Source organism: Chrysemys picta, chromosome 1, assembly GCF_011386835.1.
Source record: "Chrysemys picta bellii isolate R12L10 chromosome 1, ASM1138683v2, whole genome shotgun sequence".
Taxonomy (NCBI): Eukaryota; Metazoa; Chordata; order Testudines; family Emydidae; genus Chrysemys; species Chrysemys picta.
The window spans coordinates 200,746,933-200,774,707 of NC_088791.1; the positions used below are offsets into that span (position 1 = coordinate 200,746,933).

Here is a 27,775-nt window from a genome sequence, read left to right on the forward strand (position 1 = left end):
ATAGAACCACCAACCAGCTGGCAGGATGGGACAGTTTCTGGATCTCATGGACCAAGACCCTCTCTCGGTGTTTAGGGACTCACAATGGCAAACTGAGATCATCTAAAGCACAAAGAGTGAAGGGTGGGATAGCATCAAAAAAGGCAGAGCTTGCAGGTACCATAGATGGGGCGCTGGATGTATTACCTTTGCTGTAATGTTCTAGGTTTATTGATACTGCTTCAGTTTTTGACCGTGAGCTGGACTCCTTTCTTAGAAGCAACAGTTTTTCCTTCTTCTGTGCCCCATGTCAAACCCAGCTACAGTTTTGGCCGGACTTTCCTGGGACTCGATAAATGTAATGCCTGCATCGGAACATCGATTTGCAAGAAATTCTTTAAAGAAGAAATAAGGTCAGAAACTCAGCACAATAATTTTGAAAACATTCTGCATAGTAACATGAAAATTGACTGTTAACATTTCCAAGTACTTTAGTGAAAAACTCCTCAAAATGTAACTTATCCCCAGGTTTCCATTACAGTGTCAAGTTATTATAAATAATGTATATTAGTATATTTAAGACGACACAATCACCACCAGATTTGAGCCCTGAATATGATTTTTGAAGTAAAGTAAGTAAAATTTCTAAACTTTAACTTTCTGCTGATAAGTTGGCATTGAACCAATTCAAGAGGATAGTGGGGGTGGGGGAGGGGGGAGAAATAGTATGCCAGTTTACTTAGCTATCTATGGAATTATTTTCTGCTAAGCAGCTGACCAAAGAGGATTTGTCTTTACAAATTTAAGCTATTGATAGACTGCACTGAGTCACTGTAAACATGGCATAAACATTAAGAGCTACATTTTTGAAATGTTAGCACCATATGTATCACATGAAATATATAGATTTTCATGCACCTGTTAGTTAAGTTCAACCAAGATATAAATCTGCAAGCACAAAGACAACAGGTACTTCTGCACATCAGGGCCAATTGCAGCTGGAGTTTTCATTAAGAACTTGAGGACAACTGCAGATATTGCACATATGTTTAGATGAATTAAACATGCACCCAAGCAGTTATCAGATTGATCTTACAATTTTCAGGCTCAAAAGCATAACACACCATATGACACTAGGAAAAAATGTAACTATGATAGAGGAGGAGAAAAAAAGGAGATTTACAGGGGAAAGGTTTATTGTTTTTATTATGATTTATAAGCACTCTCTCTTTTATAGATCTAAGAGCCCCAGGTGTGGAGGAATTATTGTAGTAAAATTGTAGTTTTAATACAGTAATATAAGTGTAGTAATGCTAGACAAATTACTGTTTTTATCTTTAAGCTATTATAGATAATGCGCTATAGTAAAACCATAAGGATTTTTCTCAGACAGGTTTAGCAATGCTATAGGATCATCGATGATGCTTATTTGCCCTGTGGTAATGGTGAAAGGCCCCACTGCGAAAGGTGCTGTTCGAACACAACAAACAGATGGTCCCTGCCCTGAAGAGCTTACAATCCTAATCAGTCTGGCATTCCTGCATTGACTAACCCCTAACACAGCAAGTCAATGGGGGAGGAATAGCTCAGTGGTTTGAGCATTGGCCTGCTAAACCCAGGATTGCGAGTTCAATCCTTGAGGGGGCCACTTAGAAATCTGGGGCAAAATCAATACTTGGTCCTGCTAGTGAAGGCAGGGGACTGGACTGGACGCGATGACCTTCAAGGTCCCTTCCAGTTCTAGGAGATAGGATATCTCCATTAATTTAATGGGACCACAAGCAGAATAAGGTACTACTCGATGTAAGAGTAGCAGAAAGGAGCCGTACTGTCCAATTATTTGTACTAAAGTAGGGCAGAGCAGGCCCCACAAGGACCAGGCCCCATTGTGATAGGCAGTTAACAAATGAAGTAGGGTCCCTGCTCCAAAAAGCAGAGAGAGAATGTACAATACATATGGCTAGATCCACAGCTGGCCTAAATCAGCATAGCCACACTGATTTCAATGAAGTAAAGTTGATTTGCATCAGCTGAGGGTCTGGCCTCTAGGATAACACCAGCAGGTCTTAGAATGTACGAGGAGCACTCCAACCTGCAGATACACAGATAATTAATCCAGTACTAAGGCTGGACAATCACATGGAGACTGCCTCTTCCACACACACAGACATACAGCGTTTAAGGCCGGAAGGGACCACCAGATTCCAATCTGACCGCCTGTAGCTCACAGGCAACCACCAGCACCCACACTCTAAACCTATGTGTTAATAATAGCATTGGCACTCTGCAGCCATTGGGGTGGGAGTATTAGTAATTGCCCCTCCACAACCCCGGGGGATAGAGAATGTTGGTATGAGGGGCCAGACCGGTTTCCCATGTACCCCTTTTAAGATCAGCACTGCCTGTAGCAGGTTAAGCATGTGTAAGCTCTAGATATTTGTGTCACAGCCCAGTTGGTACCTTAGTACAAGATTGCTCAGCTGTGTAGCCTGCCAAAGGAGTTCTACACATTTGCTTTACTCCTCTGGGTTATTAGTAGTAATAGGAATAGAGGGTTGGCAATGCACTCACACCCTCTTCTCCTGAACAGTCTACCATAGAGGTGCCTAAGCAGAGTTGTAACTGGCATTTTCACTCTCCACTTTGCCTTTGAGAACTATATGGAGGCTCCATAATGTCAAAGCTCTTCTCCTATGAGCCTGCTGTAAATCTATAAGTGGCGCGGTGTCTATTCTTTAAAGGAGGAGTTCATTGCTGGCTTGCCAAGGGGGGTTTTGTCTCGCTAAAAGTAGTGAAGCAAAAATTACTAAATTCTCTGTGGTAGTTACAGTTTGTTCAATTCAGTGCTGCAAAGTGGTAACAAGACATGTTTGTGTTGGGAGCATTTTGAAAAGAACAAACATTTAAATGTAAAACTCTGATTAGCTTTAAACAGTTTTTTTTTCTGCAGTGGTTAACACTGCCACTCCACTTGGCTTCCTAGACACAAGGTTTTTTGAACAACTAGCTGCAGTCTAGTCCTGTAACTAATTTCCAACACAGGAATGCTATTCTTAAGAGTAACGGGGGCAGACTGTCAATGGGACTTGTGCTCCTAAATCTTTTAGGTGCTTTTGAAAATCTCCCCCCCATATATATAAGCTATACAGCACCATCAGCGAAGCAATGTATGTATTTCAGTTACAGCATGCTTAGGTCATTTTTTCCATCAGTCTGGGGAGCTACTGCCTGCCTGCACGCTGGATTAACCATCAAGGAAATGTGATCTGTGCATGAGGATGGGAAACAGGATGCCTGAGTTTTCTTCCCAGCACTGCTACTGACTCACAGCTTGGTCTTGTGCTAGTCACTTAACCTAGCTTTGCCTAAATAGATCTGTCTGTAATGAACGTACTAATCCCTGCCTGCCAAGTATGTTGAAAGGCTTAATTAGTTTGAAAAGCACTTTCAGATCCTCAGCAGAAAGGCATTCTAGACAAGCAACTTATTAGTGTGGTTCCACACACTGATGAAACTTTATAACTGAAAAGTACATTATGCCATCGGTGTGCTGGCTATACATGATGCCAAATACAGGAGTACTTAAAACAAAGTCAGATTCCCCAGAATTGTATTACTGTGTCTTAAGATTTGCTAAGGAACCTTTCATTCGTTCGTACTCAAACTAATGATCAGTATTGGACTTCACGCGCCTGTATATTGCTCAGTTGAAGAGGCAGTCATTTAACTATATCTGTATGATCCTTTGGGCACCATGTCCAATGCACATGCATATTTGAATTATTCAAATCACAAAGCACACCCGTGCTCAAAATTTTAAAAAAATGACTGCCAATTGTGGCTGTGTTAGCATGTATTGAGTACTGTCTGAGGCAGGGCTTATGTCCTTCTGTGTTTGTGCAGCGCCTCGCACAATGGGACTGCGTATTGATGGAGGATTTGAGGTACAGGTGGAGATTTGATTTCATATTTGACAAAAATCCCTAACATAGACCAAGTTTAGATTCCACATTTCCCTGAACCTCAAGCCCTACAAGCATAAGGGTTTAGAACACTCAAGTTCCAGCCAAACTCCACCTCTAATGTTAATCTTTCTAAGTACGCCTCTGGTTAGAATCTTGTGTTAACTAACCACAGCTGAGCAACTGTGGGGAAAAGGCTAGTGTTTAAGCCATGACATTTGACAAGGCCGGCCGGATACAGGGAATGGAAGGAGAGGCATGTCACCAAGGAAGTATACATGGGAATAGCGTGAGCATGTAGGAACAAAATCAGGAAAACCAAGGCAAAGAATGAGTTACAGTTGGAAAGGAATGTTAGAGACAAGAAGGGGTTCTTCAAATACGTCAGACAGAAAGAAAGATCAGGGATGGTGTGGGTCTGCTGCTCAGTGGAGAAGGTGAGCTGGTAACGGAAGATGATAGGAAGGCAGAGCTGCTCAATACCTACTTTACTTCAGTCTTCTCACAAAAAACATGTGACCAGATGACTCATCTAGTTACCATAGACAATAAAGGGGAAAGGATGCAGATTGGGATAAGTAAAGAACACATCAGAGATCTTCTGACCAATTTGAATGAATTCAAGTCTGGGGGGCCTAATTCTATTCACCTGAGGGTACTGAAGGAACTAGTTGAAGAAATCTCGTAGCCATTGTCAATATTATTTGCAAACTCATGGATGACAGGAGGGGTCCCAGAAGACTGGAGAAGGGCTAACGTAGTGCCCATTTTTAAAAAGGGGGGAAAGGAGAAGCCAGAAACTATAAATCAGTTAACCAGATTTTATTATCCAGGAAGCTACAAGAGCAATGTACAAGATATTCAGTGAGCAAGTACCTGGAGGATGAAGGGGTAATCACTTGCAGCTAGCATGGATTTACTAAAAACAAACCAGCTTGATTTCCTTCTTTGACAGGGTAACTGGTTTGTTGGATAGGGGGCATGCAATGGACATAATATACCTGAACTTCAGCAAGGCTTTTGACACAGTCCCACATGACATTCTTATAAGCGAGCTGGAGAAATGCAGGCTCAGTGGAACTACCATTAAGTGGATACATAATTGGTTAAACAACCACAAACAGAGTAACTATTAATGGAATGATGTCAGATTGGAGGGAGGTCTCAAGTGTGGTCCCACAGGGATGTGTTCTGGGTCCAGTGTTCTTTAACATCTTTATTAATGACCTGGATGTAGGAATAGAGAGCACACTGATCAAATTTGCAGAAGACGCAAAGCCGTGGGGCAAGGGGGAGGTTGCCAACAGTTTGAAGGATAGAGCTAAAATTCAGAGGGAGCTTGATAAATTGGAGAACTAGGCTGTAGAAAACAAAATGAAATTCAACAAAGACAAATGTAAGCTGCTACACTTAGGGAAGAAAAACCAAATGCACAAGTACAGAATGGGGGATAACTGACTTGGAGAAGGATCTGGCAGTTGGGGTGGATCACAACTTCAACATGAGTCAGTAATGTGATGCTGTTGCAAAAAAAAAAAAAAAAAAGTGCAAATGCAGTTTTAGGTTGCATTAACAGAGGCATAGCATGCAAGTCATGAGAGGTGATAGTACCACTCTACTCGGCACTGGTTAGGCCTCAGCTGGAGTGCTGTGTCCAATTTTGGTCACCAATGTATAGAAAGGATGTAGAGAAACTGGAAAGGATCCAGAGGTGAATGACAAAGATGATCAAAGGGATGGAATGCAAATCATGTGAGCAAAGGCTGAAGGAACTGGGTATGTTCAGTTTGGAAAAGAGGGGATTAAGGAAGGGACATGATAGCGGTTTTCAAATACTTGAAAGGTTGCCATAAAAAAGATGGAGAAAAGTTGTTCTCTCTTGCCACAGAGGGCAGGACAAGAGGCAGTGGGTTCAAACTACAGCATAGCAGATTTAGATTGAATCTCAGGAAAAACTTCCTAACTGTCAGAACAGTAGGCCAATGGAACAGATGCCTAGGGAGGTTGTGGAAGCTCCTTCACTGGAAGTTTTCAAAAGGAGGCTGGATAGGATAGCCATCTGTCTTGGATGGTTTAGACCCAACAAATCCTGCATCTTGGCAGGGGGTTAGACCAGATGACTCTTGTGCTCCCTTCTACCCTATGGTTCTAGAATACAGCACCAATACACTCCAAGTGAACATGTATGAAGCCAAGGGTTAAAAGCCTCCAATCTCACTAGCAGTGCCTCAATCTGAATTGCACATCTTGAATGGAACCATTGCTGGTGAGTGGCACTTTGCTTTGTGAGCATTCACACACTCCAACTTAAGTAGTTTTAAAATGGAGCTTGATGGCTGTGATTGTATGCCTGCAGCAGCAGCTGGGGACTGGACTCAGTGGCCCAGAAGGTCCCTTCCCATCTTATGTTCTCAACTTAAATGAGTTCTTATGAAAGTTTGTACAAAAGCAAAACTTTACTTTGTGGGGGCAGGGAGGGAAGATGACACTGCCTGAAACAATAAAATGGGGGAATTTTACTGGAGAAAAAGGCTAATATTCTGGTGTAATTCTTTATGCGGCAAATTATTCTCTTAGCTCTAGAAATCACCAACCACAAATGGATTAAATATACCAACATTTGAAGTAGGATCCTAGAGCAGAGACAATCTAATTAATTCCTTCATTATTTCTCTGTGCTGTTTTCCTGACTGAAAGTCAAGAAGGTTTCCTCTGTAGCTTTCAAACTTACTTTATTTTGTTAACGTCATTTCATCTATTTCACCCAACCCTCAATGGAGTCGCTTGCCAATCCTATTTTAGCTTCAAATTATTAACATTAATTTATGTGGGGATGCAATTAGGAAATGCTTTCCAATGCTCTCAGGGCTGATTATAATTAGGAAATTTTTATTGGCACCGCATGTTTGACATTAGGCTAGCAAAAAGTTAGCGTTCAAGCCACATTATTCAAGTGTGTTACTTGCAAAATACTCAGCTGTGCCCCTAAATTATTACATATGAAATGTGTGTGTGGGCAGGGCTGAGGGGGCTGATAGAAGAAAAATCTCCAGAATCTAATTACACGGCCCATATGCTCCCCTCCTGTGCAATACTGTGTGGAGGGGAACAAGTTAGTGAAAAATCTCCATGGCTACACTGAAGCTGCGTATCCAGAACTTTCCCCCCCACTTCCCTGCCCCCAAAGAAGTGGGGAGGTCAGGCTCCCAGTCCTCCAACTTCTGTCCAACTTTGTGAAAGAATTCCCCTTTGCGCTCCCAGGAGACACCCCACCCTGGCTAGGAGAGCACAGCAGGACCAGTAGCCAGGCTGTCACCAGCTGCCAGACTCCAGCTGTGCCCTGTAATGCTGTGGAGGAGACTCCCAGGGCACAGTGTGTGTTAATTTTGTCCCAAGCAACATTAACTTTTCAGGAGGTTTTCCTCATTTGAGGGTGGGGAAGCCAGCTACTTAGCATGGCTCCGCCTTCTTCTGGCTGTCCATTTTTCTTGGGTGACCCATAGTCTCAGGGCAGAAAAACAGCTACCCAGAGCAGGGAGCAGAATAGAGCGGATTGGAATTTTTCAATGGAACAGTTTTCTGTCAGAAAATACTCATTCAGAAAAATAAAAAAAACTCACAGAAGAATAGTAAAAATGAAGTGCTTCAACCATGCCTGAATGAAAAGTGATGCCATGTGGTCAGGCATGCCTCATCGGGTGATTTCAATAAGGACATTTCTGTATTTCCATCCCAACATTTCAGAATGTTTTTTGTGGGAAATTTTGACTTTTTTTCCCATTTCAGGATGAAAAGAAAGGTCAAAATGTCAGAATTTCCCACAGAACAGAAACTCTGAGTTTTGACCAGCTCTGCTTTTCTCCATCTAGAGGTCCCAGCTGTGGCATCTGCTGCAGATTTTGTTCCCTCCACTCTACACAGCATGGATCAAGGTTGCTGGGGAATCCTCTGCACTATCCGTTTTCACACGCACCATCACAGCGATTTGGGGGGAAAGAAAACAGGGGCGCAAAGACAGTTAATTAGCCATTCAAATAGGAACTAATCGGTGCTGTTTAATACCCTTGTCCTCTGGGTGGAAAAACCCAGTTCAGTCCTCAGCAGGTATTTGTTTACTTTACAAAATCACCACCCAATGCAGCATGGCCGATCATATGGTATCACAACAGTAGGAATATCTGGAATGCAACTGGGGCATATCCATTCTGCTACCAGCAGTGACAACCACTACTCCCAGTAGGAATTGAAGTGATGAGACAACAGCGAGACACTGGTGATGCAGTGATAATGCAGGAAGTCCACAAAAAAGCATTCAACTGGCAACACTTCTGATTCCTGGACAAGTGATTGTGGGTTCACAACCTGAACTCAGATTTGGGTTCATATCCAAGGCTGCCATCAAAGATATGTGGGGCTTAATAATGCACATAACACAATTAGACATGTAAATCAGATATTTGTGTATATACACACACACCACTAGTAAGGGGTCTAACTGGCCGTGTGCAACAGATGACTTACACATGCACCCATGGCACTGGGGTACATAGCTTTGAAAATTTGGCCCCAAAGAGCAATACGACAAGGAGCTGATACACTGAATCCTTCCAGTGAGATATTAAAGAAAGGTCCATGCTGCCTTTGCAGCGCAAATTAAATCTCCTGTAGCACAGTTTTAATGGAGGGGATAATAGAGATCTGGGCCAGCCCTGAAGAAGAGCTCTGTGTCAGCTCAAAAGCTTATCTCTCTCACCAACAGAAGTTGGTCCAGTATTACCTCACCCACCTTGTCTCTCTCATATCTCTGGGACCAACACCATTGGACAGTGACACAGACTTACAGACCTACGTGTTCTTCCACAGGTACCTTGAGACTCTAGAGTTTTACTTTTGTTTTCCACAGCAGCACCATACACTGAGGTACAGCATAATCCTTGGGTGCTTTAAACCTTAATCATTTATAACCGTAGCATCTATATTCTCTGCACAGCATTATGAGAGGATGAAACTACAAGGACACAGCTGGGTTCCAAATAACAGCGTTTACTAACTACATAAAACCATACCAGGCCTAGCTACATATGTACACTGCTACTCTGGCAGGGCTCTGGTGGCTTCTGCATTAGAGGACAGGTTGGCTACTAGAGAGCTCCTAAACTATTTAAAGGGCTACTACCCAATTCCTAGCACTATAACAACTCTTATTTTCCTCCACTGTTTGTAAGTACCAGCTGTAAGCATGAAATGAGAATCTGCTTAGTTACCAGAAGTGTCTTTCCTCTATTGAATGTGCACAGTTTTGTAGGGCTGCTCGTAATACAAGGTTACTGGGTTGAGTTTTTGTTGTTCAACAAAACACAACACACGCACACACACACGAATTTCCGCAAGGTTTGCCAACAGGTCTGGGGACTGGGGAGAGAGGAGTACTAGAACAAGTGTGGGGCCTCCTAAAAGTGTCCTTTTCACCATTCCCCTCTGCAATTTAAAACATTTTAGAAATGATCAAATCCTTCTTCTAGCCCCTGGAGTTTAAATAAGAAAACTGGAAATTGTGCTTGAATTGTCCAACATCATGTGGTTTATTAACAGTCTCCACTGGGAACTTGCTTTGCTTTGGCAGGTTTGACAACTGGCTTGCTTCTCATTTAAAACTGCCTCCTGACTACCTTCCCAGTTACTCCGGGAACTACACAGATGATGCCAAGAGCTGGCGGCTGGTTGAGATCTCCAGGCTAACCACCAAATACCAGCATGACCAAGCTGACAAGAGAATCTGTGCTTCCCTTTCCAAGGCAAAAAGCTGCAGCATCGAGCGTGTCTTGAGGAAGACGGAGAGATTCCAAAAGTGGCTGAAAGCAAAGCGCCTCACACCAGACCTCGTGCAGGTGAGTATGCAAGGTCCTGTTAATGAGGAGCACACCAATTTGGCAGCTACTGCAGTTACCTCCTGTAACAGAGTCTGGGGGGACTCTCTGATTGCTTCGTTTGTTTATTTTTAAAACTTCATAAAGAATCAAGGACTGTGACTCACTGGAGCTGCGTAAGCTCTAAGCTTGCAGGGCTCCACAAGAAATAGGATTTTGAGGCTCTCAGAGCACTGTAGTGGGGACACAAGAAGAGGGGGAAAGTGTCTTCAGTGCCACATGGATGATTCCCACATAAAAATGAACCAGTCCATTTTAATTTTCTTTTGTAATGATCAAGACTAGAACTGGCAGCTTTTTACAAAGCTCCTTCAGTTCCATTCTGCCTTCTCTGCTGATCGCTACTGGGCCGTCAACCCCTTAGGAAGCATCCCACGGGAAATGATTGCCAGGAAGTGCTGGTGGAGAATGGCTGGAGAGAACAAGATTAAGCCCCAGGGAGGAGAGGTAGAATGAACCAACCAAGACTTTAAAACTAGGATTGTTTTTAAAGTGAAGGAGGGTTGGGACACCACCGGGACTATGAAAAGTGAGCAGGGAACACAGATGTGCAGCAAACTTTTAAGAAACGTGCTGATTTTACGAGTCTCTATTCTCCAGGCTGTGACTTGGCCCGTAATGGAGCAGAATCTAAAGTCCAGATACAAACATCCCTAATTGCAAGGGCTCAAAATCTGAACCTTCCCACTGTCTGAGGTGCTTTAATTCAGGGATCAGATTTGACCCCTTAGAGAAATAGGATCAAGCTTTGATCTGTGATCCAAACTGGAATCCTGTCTGAGCCATCTACTTGTTGAACACCCCAATATGGCAAACCTCATACATTAAAAAACCATGAGTCAAGCCCCCCAAAATCCTGAGATTTAAAAATAAATAATAAATAATAATAATAATGTTTTTTTAACACACACACACACCCCACCAGGTTTGAGCTTTAAAGGGCACATTTTCAAGCTTTTCTGTGCAACCATGAGGGCTAGAAACTTTGTTTTCTCCAAAGAAAGTAGAGATTCTCGTGTAATCACCTGACTCTAGGAGCTGGGACTTTAAGAAAGTTGCCAGCACTGAACCCTGCTACAATGATTATTGATCTGTTCCCCTTGTCACTGGATAAATGACTAGGCTTTTTAAAAAACTGTGCTTTTCAGTTGTTTCTTTCCTCTGAAAGGTCAGCCTTCCCCCCACTCCTGGAGAGGGGATTTATAGCATCCAGCAGCCCTTGGTGAGGACAGCACCATTCTCTGTCACTACTAACTCCCTCCCTCCCGGAGGGTCAGGAAACACCTGCCTTCTCAGCTGATCCCACTGTGCGTGCATGAGAAGAAAGCACCACATTGAGGGGGCACCCAAGATTCCCTCGGAGGCAGAGCACATGCATCCTAACCCCAGGGCACTGCAGGACTCACTCCACAGGCCTGGAAGGAGCCCAGAGGCACCGGACTAGGATTCCTATTTCTTAATCTCTAGGCCATCTATAGCAACATGTGTCATGCAAGAGGAAGTTTGCTGGCCTTTTTATTGGAATCCTTAAATGTCACAGGGTAAGCGAGGCGAGACAGGTGTGTCAGTCACAGCTTCAGGGAAGCCGCTGGGTGGTTACTGCCACTAGGGAGAGGGAGGAGAAGACGAGAGAGATAAAAGGCATATGGTGCAAGCTGATAACCACACAGCAGAAAAGGCGAGAGCGGGTTTTAAACAAACCAGCTCTGGAGAAGCACTGAGCTCTGAGCACCTGCTGCAGAGTGTGAGAGGAAGGCGCCGTTCCCACTCCAGCCAAGGGGCAGGGTGCTGCCTTTTGCTGAGGATGGCTTTCAGACAAGAGACCGACACTGCCCACCCCCTGAGCAAAGGGTTGTAGTGACTGCTAAAAAAGGAGGGAAAGGAGCGGGTTGGTGGCTGGGATGGAAGGAGGATCATTCAGCTGAGTGTTTGGGCTAGAAAGGGTCACTCTCTAAAGCGGGGGATCTGCTTTGAAAATGAACCTCATAAAAATGTCAGCCTGTAACCCACCAGATCCGCTCCCTGGGCACATTCACTCAGCTCTGCTGACTCCTAGCAATCAGGAGTTTCTGCTGCTTTTTACTCCTGCTAGCCTGCAGAGCAAGTACAGTTGAGACGGAGTGAGCTGCAAATCCATAGGCATCATCAGTAACAGGGTTGTTGACTAAATTGCGATCAGGGGCACCTGTGCAAACCACTGACAGCAAAAGAGTTATCCAGGTGTCACTGTGGGGCTAATTGGTTGAGCAGAACCTTTATTACTGGCAAGAAGGTGGAAGAAGCCCAGTGTGACTCTCAGAGCTGGCAGCTAGAAAAATGAGCACATTTGAGCTGGAAGACAAAATAAACCTGGGACGGAACAGAACATCTCTTTGGGAAAAGGCTACACACCACTTTTTGGAAGATATATTGTACTTCATCTAATAGTCGTATAAAAGAGGAGAAGGAAAGGCAACTGGGGGTTACAGCAAATGTTCAAAAAAAGACTCCTTATCTAAGATTCACATTTTTTCATCAGCTGCATTATATGAATGTCTCCTTTGAAATCCTGCAATGAATTGTTTTCCATGTGCATTAAGGCAGTCTCTCTCCACAAGATGGCAGTGTGGAGCGTTTTACTGGTGCTGAGGTGGGAAACCCAATATAGTATAGCAGGGCAAGCTGGTGAAACCCGTCTGGTGAGCAAGTTTCATGGGAGGTTGTGTATAAAATTGGGCGCTGTCATGAGAGTGGGGCAGAATTACTTTAAATCAATAGCCAAACAAACTGACGTGCTTAAAATATCTATCTACTGAACTCAGGAAACCTGTATGTTTCAAAATGGAGAAATTCTTCCTGAGATCTGCTATAGAGATGTTTAATTATTCAACTCCTACTCCTCTCCCAGGGGTCCCCGTCTTATCAAAGGCTCTTGCCACTACAGAAAGCCCCCTCACTCCTCCCACACTTCCTCCATTTCTCTGAAACCCAATTTCAGTTGGGCTGGACAGTGTCACAAACACACGTCACACGAAACAAAATCCCAACACACGGTGAATTCTGTTTGCATGCCCCGACATTGCAGCCTACTTTCTCCTACAGTCTAGAATTTCCTCTGTGCACATTTGAGAATGCTGAACTTACATAGGCTCCCTCATGCCCGAGAGCCAAATTGCCGGTGCCAAGGCCAGGGCATCATTCAAACTCAAGAACAAACTCACTGAGCAAATTTCAGCAAGTTTTCAAACCTTTCTGGTCCTGAAAGTCAAAGCAGGACACGGTGCTCTGCAATCAACAGAACACACCTTACACACTGATCTAGGATTGCAGCTTTCACAGCTGCATGGGTCTTTGAATCTGAAAATGAAGCAGACTAGCATAAACTGATATCACTTAGTTTGAATGGAATATAAACTTGGTCTCATTTAGAAGTGCAGTTGTTTTCCCCCTCACTTTTAATTCTCAATAAAGGTGGACCTAAACCAATACCCCAGATTGCAAATACCTCCCCTAAAATCCAAATGTGGATCCAAATTTTGCAAATGGCCACTCTTTATAACGGGCTGAACCAAAAACCTGGAACCAAACATCCCTGAAATGTGAGGTGTTTGAAATTCAGAGCCAGGTTTTCTGGTTTAGTCCCACTGTAAAATGAATGACGGGTTTTCTGTGCATTTCTCTGACCTGTTCAGCTGCAGGAGGTTGGAGATCTCTCAGATACCCCTCCTGAGATTTAAACAGCAAGCGCTCCAGAGGTGTGTCCCCTCTGAGCTGTGATTTCAGTGGTATGGTATTTGCAGTGCAAATCAATGTCGGGGTGAATGCTTTGTTTTGTGAGATGATAAACAACTGCAAACACTTAACACAAGAACTATTCAGTGATTGGCATTTTTCGTAACGCTCGGGGTTCTATTGATGTAGTCAAGGTAGCAGTATTCCCCATCAAACTATGGTCACTAAGCTGGTGGCTGCACCAGCCTCCCTGTAGCTTTGGATGTATAAGAGATCTGACAGAAACTACTGGGCTTAAGTAATTTTCTTTTATAGAACAGAAAATTATGACAAACCTTAACATACTTGAATCAAAATGACAGACCATGAAATAATGTTTTTCACTTTTCACTGACTGCCCTGCCTGACCCAACTATCAGTTGGGCTGCCTGCCACAATAATTATTTCATCTGCCACAGTGAAAATCTTTATTGCGAGCTACAAATGCTTCAGTACTGAAATCATGCTTGCCCCAGAGACAATCTTGATTTAACTCTGTGTTTGTGTGCAGCACTGGATTGCACGTATTAGCCTGTACAGTAGTAATAGCGACATGCTGTTTTGTCTGTGTTTCAAGCTCCAGAATTCATCACTTTCAGCATCAGAGTTCACATCACGTGCTGCTTGTTTTTTTCGGTGTGAGGTGAACAATAAAAAAGTCGGCTAGTTTCAGCAGAGATCTCCTGCAGGGCAAATTTCTAATTCTAACAACAAAGAACAGCAAAGAAAAGGCTTGAGGCACCAAAGATGTGAACAATATCAAGGTACAAGAAAAAACCCTCAAGTTTTTCAACTTGCCCATTTTGCACATATAAGTTATAATGTGAAGCTGTTAATCAGCATGATAGTCCAGCTCCCACCACATAACCACCATCTTTAGGTATCTGGCCCCTGAGGAGCAACCTTTAAAACCTCACTTTGGTCATTAAATGTCAGCAAGTGGTTCATTCATCTAATGTCTAGTCCTTTGTAGGAAAGTATTTTTGATCCACAGCCATCTCCCAGACCAATCTCTTTTTGACTTATTGCCTTGTTACTAGAGATGTGCCTGAACCAAACCTCCAGGTCTGAACAGACCTGAACTTTAAGTGGAGAATAATGCTGGAATCTGAAGCTGGAACAAGATCCTGATTTTTGCAATAGTCTTCTATCTCCGTCATGGGCTGAACCAAAGTCTCAGATTCAAACATGCAAAACCTATGGGTGGTTTGAAATCCAGATTCAAATTTTTTGCAGCCTGGATTCATTTCTAATTGTATTAATTCACATAATATACATAGCAGTCACTCCTTAGTGTGAACTGCAGATGGCAGTGATTCAGGATTGAGTTTATCCCTTCCTTGACTGTTTGGTAGTACTTTGTGATTGTGATAGTATAAAGACAGGATGGTTGTGCTGCAGAGGTCTCTTCTGTGTCAGGAAGAGCTCTGAGTCTGTTTGCACAAATAAGCACACACACACACCAATTTGTATTCTTGTATTCGCTGCCAGGGCCGGCACTAGGATTTTTGCCGCCCTAAGCAAAACCAATTTTGGCCACCCCCCGTTTTTTTTTTTACCCCACCCCCGGCCCCGCCTCAACTCCACCCCTTCCCCAAATCCCCAGCCCTGCCTCCTACCCCCAGGCTCTCAAGCCTGGGAGGGAGGGAGGGAGAGGGAGAAGCAACGCGCGTGCCGTGGCCGCTTGGGGTCTCCCCCTCCCTCCCAGGCTCTCAAACCTGGGAGGGAGGGGGAGCAGCGGCACGCGAATCAGCTGTTTCGCATGCCGCAGCTGCTCGGGATCTCCCCCTCCCTCCCAGGTTTGAGAGCCTGGGAGGGAGGGCGAGCAGCGGTGTGTGAATCAGCTGTTTCGCACACCGTGGCGCGCGAGCGGCAGCAGCGGAGGTGAGCTAGGGCAGCCGGTGCACATTTTTAGGGGCGGCATGGCCAGCGCCAGAACGCTGCCCCTAGAAATGTGCCCTCCCAAGCACCAGCTTGTTTTGCTGGTGCCTAGAGCCGGCCCTGTTCGCTGCATGTCATGGACTAGGAAAAAATTCCATTTGAGTGAAAGTTGATATAGCTGGGTCAGTCCCTTATTAGACACAAACTTGGGATTTTTTTAAACCAAACTAAATGAGAAGCACCGTGACACAGCGCCAAACATGCTGTCAAATGAGTTGGCATGTCTAAGGCTATGTCTATATGTACAGTGATACAGCTGCGCCACTGCAGTGCATCTTGTGTAGACGCTCTATGCCGACAGGAGAGAGCTCTCCCATCGGCATAATAAAACCACCTCCACGCGCAGCAGAAGTATGTTGGTGGGAGAAGCTCTCCTGCCTGCATACCGCTGTGCACAGACAGGAGTGCTTATGTCAGCATAACTTATGTCGCTCAGGGAGGTGGTTTTTCACACCTCAAGCACCATAAATTATGCCGACATGGGCTGTAGTGTAGCCTTAGTTTATAGGGTGAGAAGACATTACAAGGGACTTAAGACATTCTGTAGATAAACCAATTATTTCTAGTGCTTTGAATTGCAAGATCTTCAGGTGTGTGTCCAGTCAGTGGATTTTGTCTGACAATTTTACAATTTTAGATTTACATTTTTTAATTGACTTTCTTTTCAGCAGCAGAGATGGCACTGTTCTTTCCCCCTAAAAATGCTGACCCCACTCCAGTGAAGCACTTAAGATGTGCTAAACTTTAAGCATGTTAGTACACCTATTGAAGCTAACGAAGCCTATTTACCTGAATAGTGCTTTGCTGGACCGAGGTCTTTGGTAAGTAATTAAAATATTAAGAAATTGTATTAATTGTTGATATCTATGTGGGAAACAAGGATTTCACCTATTCAGCTTCCAGCCTCACCCTTGTTCATTCTGTTTCCATGCCATAAATAGCACTGGCCTCAAGTCAGAAAGTATGAATGAGCAGTCTGAAGACCATTTAACTCAAGTGGGTGTGTTCTGGCTCCCAAATTAATGACAAACATACATTGGATACTCCTGCATGTTCACACCGACTTGTATTTCAGATTCACTTATCTGCTCCCTGCTGAGCAGTGTGAATGAGGCAGCTATAGGATTCTGATCTTTGTAGTGGAAAAAGCGCCAGTCACAGTTTTAATTAGGAAATCCCAAAAATAATTCCATGGGAAGTGAACAGCTTTGATCACCTTGCCAAGTTCATATAATAGGATGAGCTATGAAGTTGGAAATTACATTTTTTTATTGCATTAAAGTATCCCCATTTCTGCTCCGACAGCACGTAGTTATGGGTCTCAGCGTTTGCATTACAAACTCCTGTAGGCAGCAGGGATTTCTAACTTTGGCTGCAAATATTTGCACACACTCTCAGCGACAAGAGAACTTCGTCACCACTTATCAACCATTTAACACAATTCTGCTTGGCTCTTTTTCCCCCCTCACTTCTCTTCCAAAGGAAAAGTGACTCGAAGTCAGCAATAACATGTCTGAGAGAACTGTAAGACAGAATTGCCATTTTTCTGCTTAGTTTTGTGCTAGACAAAGAATAAATATCTTCTTGCTAATGCTGTTCTGGAAGAGAGAAATATAAGAGGACTAGTAACATTTAGATACTGTCAGAGTTAATTCTCCGTGTCATTTCTCCATAACTGACAAAGTAAAGTGCATGTGTTTTAAAAATTAAGCTATGTCAAAGTACATCAGTGTAAATAAACATTGTCATTTATACCAGCTGCAGATTTTTTATGTACTTTTATAACTCAGATATTCAAATATAGAAAATGCAGCTTACCATGTGATGAATCCATAAACCTGAGAATCATTTGTTGCTGGTATCTGCAAGTATAAGCAAGATATTAAACCTATATGTAAACCTTATCAGAAAGAGAATACATCCTATACAGACACCTACATACAATATGTATATGTGAGTTTTTAAATTTTATCTAGCATCCCTAGTGAATAATATCATAGAAAAAGATCAGCCATAGGCTAAGGTGAACAAGGATGTGCTTGGAAGATGCTCTTTGAAAGAAGGAAGTGACTCACTGAAGGGAGAGGGCTCCAGAAAGATGGAGAACACCAGTGAATGAACAACACTTACTACAGAGATTTGCACAGAGGGACACAGACCCTAGAAGCAAAATTAATTCAATGTACTGACACAGAGGCAGACAGGAGCAAGACCTCCAGGTTGGATTGGATGGTTCAGAAACTGTGTGCCGTTTTGAGATACCTTCATGAATACATAGCGTAGGGAAAGTCTGAAACATGGGATTGTAGCCAACATAGTTCAGTGTTTAAAGAAGAGTCTACTGTAGAATATCCCTAACCTGCTCCACATTGCTAACAGTAATTGAGAGCAACAGAGGGTCCTGTGGCACCTTTGAGACTAACAGAAGTACTGGGAGCATAAGCTTTCGTGGGTAAGAACCTCACTTCTTCAGATACAAGTAAAGTAATTGAGAGGAATCCCTTATAAAGGTAGCTGTAAGGGGGATCTGGTACAAACCTACTGGCAGAGTTCTCAAATAGCATGTAGAGCAGATCCTACTAGGCTGAAATATTGTGAACTCTTACAGCTGCCAAGTATAGTCATCCCAAGTACCTTTGTTTTTTCCTCCCAGGGGCTACCTAGTCCAATGCTGCGCTGTCCCTCACAGCGGCTCTTAGACAGAATAGTGCGGCGCTATGCTGAGGTGCCAGATGCTGGCAGTATCTACATGGATCACCTTACAGACCGGGACAAACTACGCCTCCTCTACACACTGTCAGTGAATGCACATCCCATCCTGTTACAGGTATGGTGCCTCTCCTTGTGGTGAAATATCCTGAAACCAATCTCAAGTATGACCTTCTCCACTTGCTCAGGACTCCCAGCAGGTTCTTTCACTATCATGCTAAGCTTTATGGACCTTGTGCCTCATTGAGGCTAAAAAATTAAGTCAACTCTGAAGAACCTGGGCCTGATGTGTATAGGTGCGGAGCACTTGAAACTCCCTTTGAAGGCAGAGAAACCTGCAGGGGCTCAACACCTCTAACAATAGAACCTGTGTGGATTGGAATTCAAGGAAACAACAAAATTCCAGTATCAGAGGGGTAGCCGTGTTAGTCTGAATCTGTAAAAAGCAACAGAGGGTCCTGTGGCACCTTTAAGACTAACAGAAGTATTGGGAGCATAAGCTTTCATGGGTAAGAACCTCACTTCTTCACTTGCATCTGAAGAAGTGAGGTTCTTACCCACGAAAGCTTATGCTCCCAATACTTCTGTTAGTATTAAAGGTGCCACAGGACCCTCTGTTGCTTTTAACAAAATTCCAGTGGGTCATGTTCCGTTTGTATTGTTAATATATTACATTAAATGCCAAATAATTTATCATCTAAACAGAGAGACCCAGACTAATGGATTAGCGCAAGGGTTGATTCCTGCTATGTGATTCCTCAGCCTTAATGCTGCATTAATATTCATTTTTTACATGCATCAGACACACTAGGACTGAACCAAAATTCAGTGCTACATTTGGATTAGCATCATGCTCTTCCTAAGAGCCATTTCAGAGGGAACCTCTGATCCCCCTCAACAGCACTGTCCACTTCTTTCCTACTCCTCATGGCCAACTCATACCAACCCCTATATTGTCCCTTTTCCTACGGCACCCTTCCCGGGACAGGCTATTTTTTGACTCCCCATCCTTGTCAGCTGTCTCAGATCCAGACCCCTTCCCAGCATTGTCCCACACTCTCACTCATGCCCAGAAGTGACCTCTAGAATCTGGGCAGACTGCAGGTTTGATGCTGAACTCCAGGACCAGATTTTCAAATATGCTCAGTACCCATCTGCTCCTATTGCTATCAGTGGGAAGGGCCAGATATTGGGCAGTTTTGAAATTCTGCCACTACCTGGGAGCTGTTGAGTGGGTGCCAAATTCTTCTGAAATCTGGCTCCTGGTCACTCACAAAGACACTTGTCTTATTCTTCACTCTGCCAGTGGTGTATGTTCAGATCATCTCTGACATTCTCAGCAAACTTCGCTTATGTCATCATGGAGATCTGCTTACCTCAGCCTGCAAGGTCACTATGATGGTGTACGTCAGGGAGCATTTAGAGTAAACTTTTATCTCAACAATGCTCATTAGTCCACTTCAAAATTTAATAGCTAAAAAAAACACTTTACAAAATGTCTTTCCAGAAAATGGAACAGCAGCCTTTAATAATGTTCAGGAACACAGAACTGGCATACCAGGACCTCTGCTTAATCAAAAGTAGAAGTTCGGTCTCTGCAGTGCCTGTTTCAGAATGCATTAGGAAGCCTGCAAGAAAGTTACTTTTGAAAAGTAATAATCTAACCAAAACCTTTGGGTTTGTGAGGTTAAGAAAGAGAGAGATTCCCTCTTGATGCGATGTGGTATGATAACTGCATTGCTTGCGAGAGGCGAGTCCATCCTCATGAATGCAGACAGAATCTTTATGCTATATCACATAGCCATGTATTCTGGGGATGCTACAGAAAAGTATTTTATAAATGGTTTAGAACATTTTTGAAAAATATGAACTATTTCTCTCCCCCCCCGTACCTGAATTACCATGGCGTCAACTGCATGGGGCTCAGCAGGAGCCATCCAAAAATAACCTAAAAATAGCTTTTCTATGCCTAAAAATGTCATGACTTTAAAGTATATCATTATTTTGGCCTTTCCAGAGAGTTCGGAGTTTCCCTTTCCTAATGGTATAAAACTTCTGGGTCATGAGATCTCAGACTTTACATTCATGACACACAAAAATTGTAGCTGGTCCATGCCCATCCCTGGGCCTCAGTTCCAGGTAATTTTAGGAGAGTAACTCCACACTGGGGGATGGAAAACAGAAAACAGCAGCAGATTGATTTTGCAGCAGATTGATTTAAAAGAACAAGGGCAGTTGTTTGAAACAGCTCCGGGCTTTGGAATGGTGGAAGTTGTCTTGGGGGTGGAAGATGGATTAGCAGGCAGAGGTGAAGTAATATGGCCAAAGGCGCATGATAAATATATTGTAGGCTTCCGCTGTTTATCAAATAGTGCAGCAATTGCTATTTATCTCAGGAGCATTGTATGTGTGTACATGCGCACGCGTGCTGACTATATATTGTAGCATCAGACATATATCTGGTATTGCTGTCCAAATGCCACATGTTCAAAAATCATTAGGCAGGCCCCAAAAGTCATGATTAAAAAAATAATACATTTTGAGTTCTTGTTATTTGCTTCTCAGTGTTTAGTCTTTAAAGTGCACTGGAGTCATATTTTCATGCTTTTCTATTAAACCATGAGCGCTAGGAACTATTTTTAAAAAGTGACAGCCAAGGCCCTCAACTATTCCCATGACTCCAGGAGCTGGCCTTTTAAGAAGAAACACCAATTATAACAAAACTTGGCAACACTATGATGAGACCACAGTATTCTCAATCACAAATGTTCAAAAATATGGAATCAGACATACACACCCCCAAATCATTACACTGGCTTCACATTTATGAGATATTTAAAAATAATAAATGTGGGGTTATTTTTAGTTGTCTTGAGATGTTTCATTGCTGCCATCAGGGCTAGAAACTTCTTTTCTAAAAAAATACAAGTCAGTCAACTTTCAGGTAATAACACAATTCCACCAGTTAGAGGCTTTAAGAAAGCCCCCAAAATTGCAAGATTCCTGATAAAAATCATGAGTTTAGAACACAATTTCTTAAAGAATCCAATAATCCTCTAATGCAATCAGAGCCCTCACAGCAGAGGCTGTTAATGTAGCAAAAGACAGTGCACCACCCAAAAACACTTTCACTTTCCATTCGCTGGCCTCTCCATGTCACACCACCCACCTGAAACCATACAAACTCTCTCTCTCACACACACAAACACACACACACACACACACACACACACAGTAGCACGGTGGGCACTCACTACCACAGCGCTTCTTGCTGGTCCTCTGGGAATTAGCTCAGTTCCAGCCTCAGAACACGTCCTGCTCGGTGTCTTGCTACCCGTGCCTGCTTCCTCCTGATCTCCACCACTTTTAGCACTTCAGGGCCCGCATCCCTCCCGGACCCTGGTGCCCCTTACTTTGGGATGCTGCCCCACAGCAATGCCCCCACACTCTGGGTCTCCCCTCCCCAATCCCCTAAGCCCACCTTGCCTCAGTGACCCACTGCCAGTCCTCATCTAGCCCCTTCCTTTAGGGGCAAACTGCAGTCTGAAGTGGCCACTCATCATCGGCAAGGGGGGTTGGACTTGCTGCCTTTCTAGCCCCAGCTGCCTCCCTGCAGCCCAGGGCCAGCCCACAACCTTTTGGCACCTGAGGCGGGGAGCTGAAATGACGCCCCCATGCCCCCTCACTTGGGCCAAAACTTTGAAAGGTCTCAATTCTGCCTTCTTCCTGTTCTACACCTCTCATGATACTGCTCTGCTACCTACCCCAATAAAGGAGAACTAACAACTTTAAATGCCTTGTTCACAAATTTTAAGTAACACTTAACTTTCAAATGCTTGAACAGCAAATGTAACTTTTCTTGTCTGCATAGTAAACACTGGCATTTTTATCTGTTTGAATAATCAAAGTGGTGCTTTCCGTGCCTTCTTGGTTGCAAAGATTTGAACTGCTTCCTGAAGGTCCACAGTCTGGGCCAGCTCATGCTCTGTTGAGATGGTTGCAAGGCCAACCAGCCTCTCCTGTGTCATTGTGGAGTGTAGATATGTTTTTATTAACTTCAGCTTGGAGAAGTTATTCTCCTCTAGCAACTGTTACAGGAAGTGTTAGAAGTATGCGCAGAGCAACAAAAGCATTTGGAAAGAGGGTGGTCCTCTTATTTGTGCACATATATTCCAGAACAGCCTTTGGAGTTGATCCTGCTGAAATATATCTTGAAAGGGCTTTCAGTTCATCACTTAAATCACTTGCATCAATATTGCGCATGTCATCATGTGTCAACACTGTCTCTAGTGCCCTGCATTGCTGGTGTAGATCTTCTTCAGATATAGTGAGGAGTTTTGGAATATCATACAACATCCCAAATATACTGCTGTGTTCCTTGAGCTGCATGAAATGTTCTTCAGCTGACTGTATTGCAAAATCTAGCACCTGGTTAAAGAATTCAACTTTGAATTGTTGTTTGGGGTCTCTTATGGGATTATCCCATGCCTCGTAATCAAAATGTCGTCTTCTTTGGTGACTCTTGTATTCTTGAATGGGTAGAAGAATAGCTTCAGTGTGAAGTTCCTCTGCCAACTTCTGTGCACTCTTCAGACTGTTTTGAAATCCCTCATCTGACCGGTAAGACTGTAGGTATGACTTTTCTTTGTCCAGTTGTTCCATTGCTCCAGATATATCAAGGTCAACACCTTGGAGTCTCTTGCTTTCAACATTGATTTCAAGCACTATGTCATGCCACAACACTAAGCCACACAGAAATTTGAAGTTATGTATGTTTCTGGTGATTCCATTTCCCTCTGCCACTGTCCTCCCACGAACAGTTCCTGTCATAGCATTATCCTCCATAATGGCAACTATGGCATCATCTATCTTCCCAATTTGGTGTTTGATAGGCTTTATCGCCTCCATTCAACTTTCCCATCATGTGGCACTCAGTGGTTTCAGTGTCAGAGAGGATGTTCCCAGATGTTGCTTCAAAATTTGCCATCGATGAGTTGATGCAGAGAAAAATACAGAGATGCTTTGAATTACATTAAAAAAATCAGCAGCCTCACTAGAAGCTGATGCTGCATCAGTGACCACCAAGTTCAATGAATGAGAACTGCATGGGACAAAAAAAGCTCGAGGGTTTAACTCTCGCATCCGTGTCTGCACTCCTCTGTTCTTTCCTCTCATGTTGGCACCATTATCGTAGCCCTGACCTCTCATGTCAGCTATCGCAATTCCTGTATCTTCCAGCTTTTTAAGAAGCACATTTGTCATACCAGCTCCTGTAGTATCATCAATGTCAATAAATTTTAGAAAATGCTCTCTGACAGTCACCATTGCAGGGACATTTTCACTAGGTTCTGTTGTTGTTACAAAACACACCATTAAAGTCATTTGTTCCGTATGGCTGATGTCAGGTGTGCAGTCCAGAATAACTTGCTGACTTCAGATCTGCCACAATCTTCTGTTTGACTTTTGTTGCCTGTAACTGTATGATCTCATTTTGAATTGTTTTTCCAAGGTAGTGGTGTGTGTACATTTCTTGGGAGGTGACTCTTCTTAGATGTTCCTGGAGTACAGCATCAAACTCAGCCATCAGCTCAACTTTTAAGGAACTTTCCATTGTTTGGCACATATAGCTGATCTGAAGTGTCATGCAGTGCTAGGTTTTGGGTAGCAAGCATTCTCACAATGGCAATGAGCCTTTTCAGAACATTTTGTCAGTAAAGAGACTCTGATGCAATCTTCTCTTGATGCTGATCATCTATGGTGGCCTTTAACCTTAGTCTCATCTCAAGCTCTTTCCACCTATGGAATGCTCTCTGGTGATTTGCTGCCTTCTCATGGCATGTCAGATTTCTAGCAAGATTCTTCCTGTCCTCTGTTCCTGTAGAACCCAATGTGGCTGGAACATTAGGAAGAGTTTGCAACAAAAACAGTATGCAGCATTCTGGGTTTTTGAGTACATAACCCATGGCCTCTCCACTTTATCACCACTGGGGATTTCACGCCAGTAATGTGTTGGATGGAAACTTCTATTTTCATTGTCTTTGGGGGACATGAAGTTTTTCACTTGCTGTGGCCCATGTATTACAAGGAAGTCCATCAGGCTACTGCTCAAGTAGGTCCCCAGTCCTGGATCATCTAGACTTAAGGAACTAAACTCAGCGGCAGCTGTTTCTTGCGCCTCCACCACACTCTTCTCTGATCTACACTTTTCTTCAGGTACAGAAGAGGCTCCTCCTCCTCTCTCTCCCTGCAGCTCCTGCTGCTTTCTGTTATTCCCTCTCACCTTTTCTCCTGCCTGCCTGTTATGTCTCTTGTGCCCTCCTTCCTCCAGCACAGCACTCCACCATCTCTGTGCAGCTAGAGCAGAGAGAATACATATGCACCAGCAGCAGACACAATTTTCTACACTCTGGGTCCTAGTGGCGCCCCCCACCCCCAGTCTGGCATCTGAGGTGGCCGCCTCAGTTCGCCTCATGGTAAGGCCAGCCCTGCTGCAGCTCTAGTACCTCCCCTGGCCTTTAGCAAGGCCTCAGCCTGGGGACTCACCAGGCCAGAGCTCCTCAGCTCTGCTCTGCCTCAGGTACTCTGCTTGCTCTCCCAGGCAGCCTGGTCCTCCCTCCTCCCCAGCTGGAGCAAGAGTCTCTTCTCCCATTCTCTCAGCCTGCCCTTTTATCAGGGCCAGCTGTGTCCTAATTTGGTGCAACCACACCTATGATTGACTCCCCAACCAGCCTCCCTTGGCTGCTTTTAACCCATTCCTAACCAGAGCAGGGTGACCACCCCACTACACACACACACTTTACTGCATATTCCTGGAGACTCTGTATGTGTGCATCACCACATACACACCTCAGTATTTACAGTGACTAGATCCATTATTTTCCTTCTCTTCCCACAGATTTTCCCAGAAGCGGAGGGATGGCCATTTCCAAAGTATTTGGGGTCCTGTGGCCGGCTGATTGTCACTGCCAGCACCAGGCCTTTAAAGGAGTTCTACAGCTCTCCTCCTGAGGTGGCGGCAGATCTGGCTCTCCAGCTCCTCTCTCTTGTCAATTCCATGAGGAACAATGACATGAACTATTTCTTTTATTTCGTCCATGTTGATGCTGGCACATTTGGCATTTTTAACAATGGGCTTCTGTTCATCCGGGATGCCAGCACACTGGGAATCATTGACAAGCAGGAAGGTACTCAGTATGATCTCTAAATAAGCATCTGTCATAGGAGGATTTAGCTATGCTAGTTTTATTTAAAACATCAAAAATTGCTCAGTAAATTGGATAATTAAAAGTTCAAGAGGAGAAATTTACTGCCAATAAAAACAGAACCAGCTCCTGCAGTGCTGAGCTCTGTATTCAGAATGTTACAGACCTTTCAGTGGTACTGTAAATGGTGCTGTGACTAACACTACATTAAAGAGCATTGGAACAGTGTTTGTAGCACTACACAGCTACACACTGGTAATATCTGTGACTAGCGACAGTGGACGACACGGCAATATTTGAATGCTAATATTCAACAGCTTCCACTTCTTTCTTTAAAAATTGGTGTCACAAAAAATTAATTTGCAGACAGAAACTTTACAGGCCTATCTCAGTTTTAAATATTTGGCCAAATCCTTTAGATTCTTCCAGGCCATTTTATCCCATTGACTTTAGAATTATTAACAAAGGACAACCCCTTTTTGCCAGTTTGTCTTCAATTCAAGCTCTGCCTTTCACCAGGCAAACTGTGAAATAATACACCACCAAAACTAGAGCTGAGCAAATAGCATTCGTCTAATAAACTTAACACATTTCACTTTTTTCTTTTTTTCCCCACACTTAAAAAAATGCATTCAGCTTATGCAGTCATCTGCATAATTCTCAAGTACACCTCTACCCCGATAAAACACGACCCGATATAACACGAATTCGGATATAACGCGGTAAAGCAGTGCTCTGGGGGGGCGGGGCTGCGCACTCCGGTGGCTCAAAGCAAGTTCGATATAACGTGGTTTCACCTATAACGCGGTAAGATTTTTTGGCTCCCAAGGACAGCGTTATATCGAGGTAGAGGTGTAGTCACAAATTTATACTGATTTTGTGAAAATCTTCTAGTGAAACATTCAGTTATATATCTTTTGCATTATTGGTCCAGCTCCAATCAGATCACCTCTTGTTGAGTCTTACTGGTTTTGGATGAAATGGAAAATTGAGGCCTTAAGTATTGTGGCAATTTCTATAGGAACGTCAAGTTTCAGCTCAGTATTTACGTTGTACTCGAGTTCCTCTGCTATTTTAATGGAATGCATTATTCTTCTCCCCCATCTATAAAACACTGCGGGGTAGCAATGAGTTCTTTTCACATCAACCTTTCAGAGACATCTATACATTTCAGAAGTGTGGAAAATGACCCTATACATACAGCCTACAAAGTGCTTTGGGACAAAAGGTGCTAAATTAACCTAGGTTATTATTAACATGGGTATACACTATTTTAAATGACATTTTCTTACCAAAATTACAAACATGTATGATTATAAAAGATTTATACATTTCTAACTAATGTTTTTATTGCCTTTATTAGGTCTCCAGATGACTGATGAGCAACAGGAGTATAAAGACATATTTAGCTGTTTGGCTTCGGACTGCCAGTCTGCATTTCCCTCCTGTAATTCAGTCAAAGAGAAGCAGAGCCTCGTCATGGTGTGTCAAGAGCTTCTACCTAAGCTCCTAAAGGGAAAATTCCTCCAACCTGTTCAGGAGAAAATAGACAGGTTCCTAAGGCTCTGTGCAGACAGCTTCAGAGCAGACCAGGAAGTCAGTGATGCCGCTGGAAAGTTGACAGAGCTCTTGAAATCTTTGCAATCTTGCGATTCCCATTTTGCCTACCGCTACCCTGACTGCAAATACAGTGACAAATACTAACGGCTGAGAGAAAGCTCTTCTTGAAAGAGTGGAGTGGTGTGCACACAGCTCAGCTCTCACAGAAAGTGAAGAGGCTTCAGGATGGAGATGAAAGGAGGATTCATAGAAGCCCTGGCTTCCTAGCATGATACCAGAGAGAAGCAGCATAACACACCTAGGGCTTCCATCTGACTCAGACACACTTATCACATTGGTGTGTTTGGTATGATGTGAAGTCTTCACTTAAGTGTTATAACATTTCATGAATGACCTGAATTAAGAGATGAATAAATCTTATTAATGCATTTTGGTCTTAGAGGAATTTTGCATGGCAGCCATAAAGAAAAATTAAATACTAAGCCACCTTGGTCACAACTAGGTGGAGTCGTATACTGGCAGATAACACAGATCCTGCTGATAAAGACTATACAAATTATATGAGATGGATGGAAACATTTAAGACTGTCCTTGTGGGGCTATATTAGTGTCATAAAATTTATCTTCTCTGAATTGAATTATCTGATCAGTTTGCTACCATTATGTTACTATTATGATTGCCAATTAATTTGATGTTATATGGGTTGGAAAGAAGCAATAGATAGCATTAAAGAGCTGAAAGCTC

General features: G+C 43.4%; 1 protein-coding gene across 3 annotated transcripts; it reads left to right on the plus strand.

Annotated features, from left to right (window-relative positions):
- On the plus strand, positions 1–27,775 carry DIPK2B (divergent protein kinase domain 2B). Of its 3 annotated transcripts, none has more exons than XM_065578437.1 (5): positions 23–392; positions 9,565–9,829; positions 18,213–18,386; positions 25,164–25,452; positions 26,834–27,775. In XM_065578437.1, the coding sequence occupies exons 1-5, from the start codon at positions 166–168 to the stop codon at positions 27,172–27,174; spliced, it is 1,296 nt and encodes a 431-aa protein (XP_065434509.1). In that variant the 5' UTR covers positions 23–165; the 3' UTR covers positions 27,175–27,775. The 3 variants fall into 3 exon arrangements, with proteins under 3 accessions (XP_065434510.1, XP_065434509.1, XP_065434513.1); XM_065578441.1 differs by lacking the exon at positions 23–392 and adding an exon at positions 463–611; XM_065578438.1 differs by lacking the exon at positions 18,213–18,386 and having other exon boundaries at positions 1–392.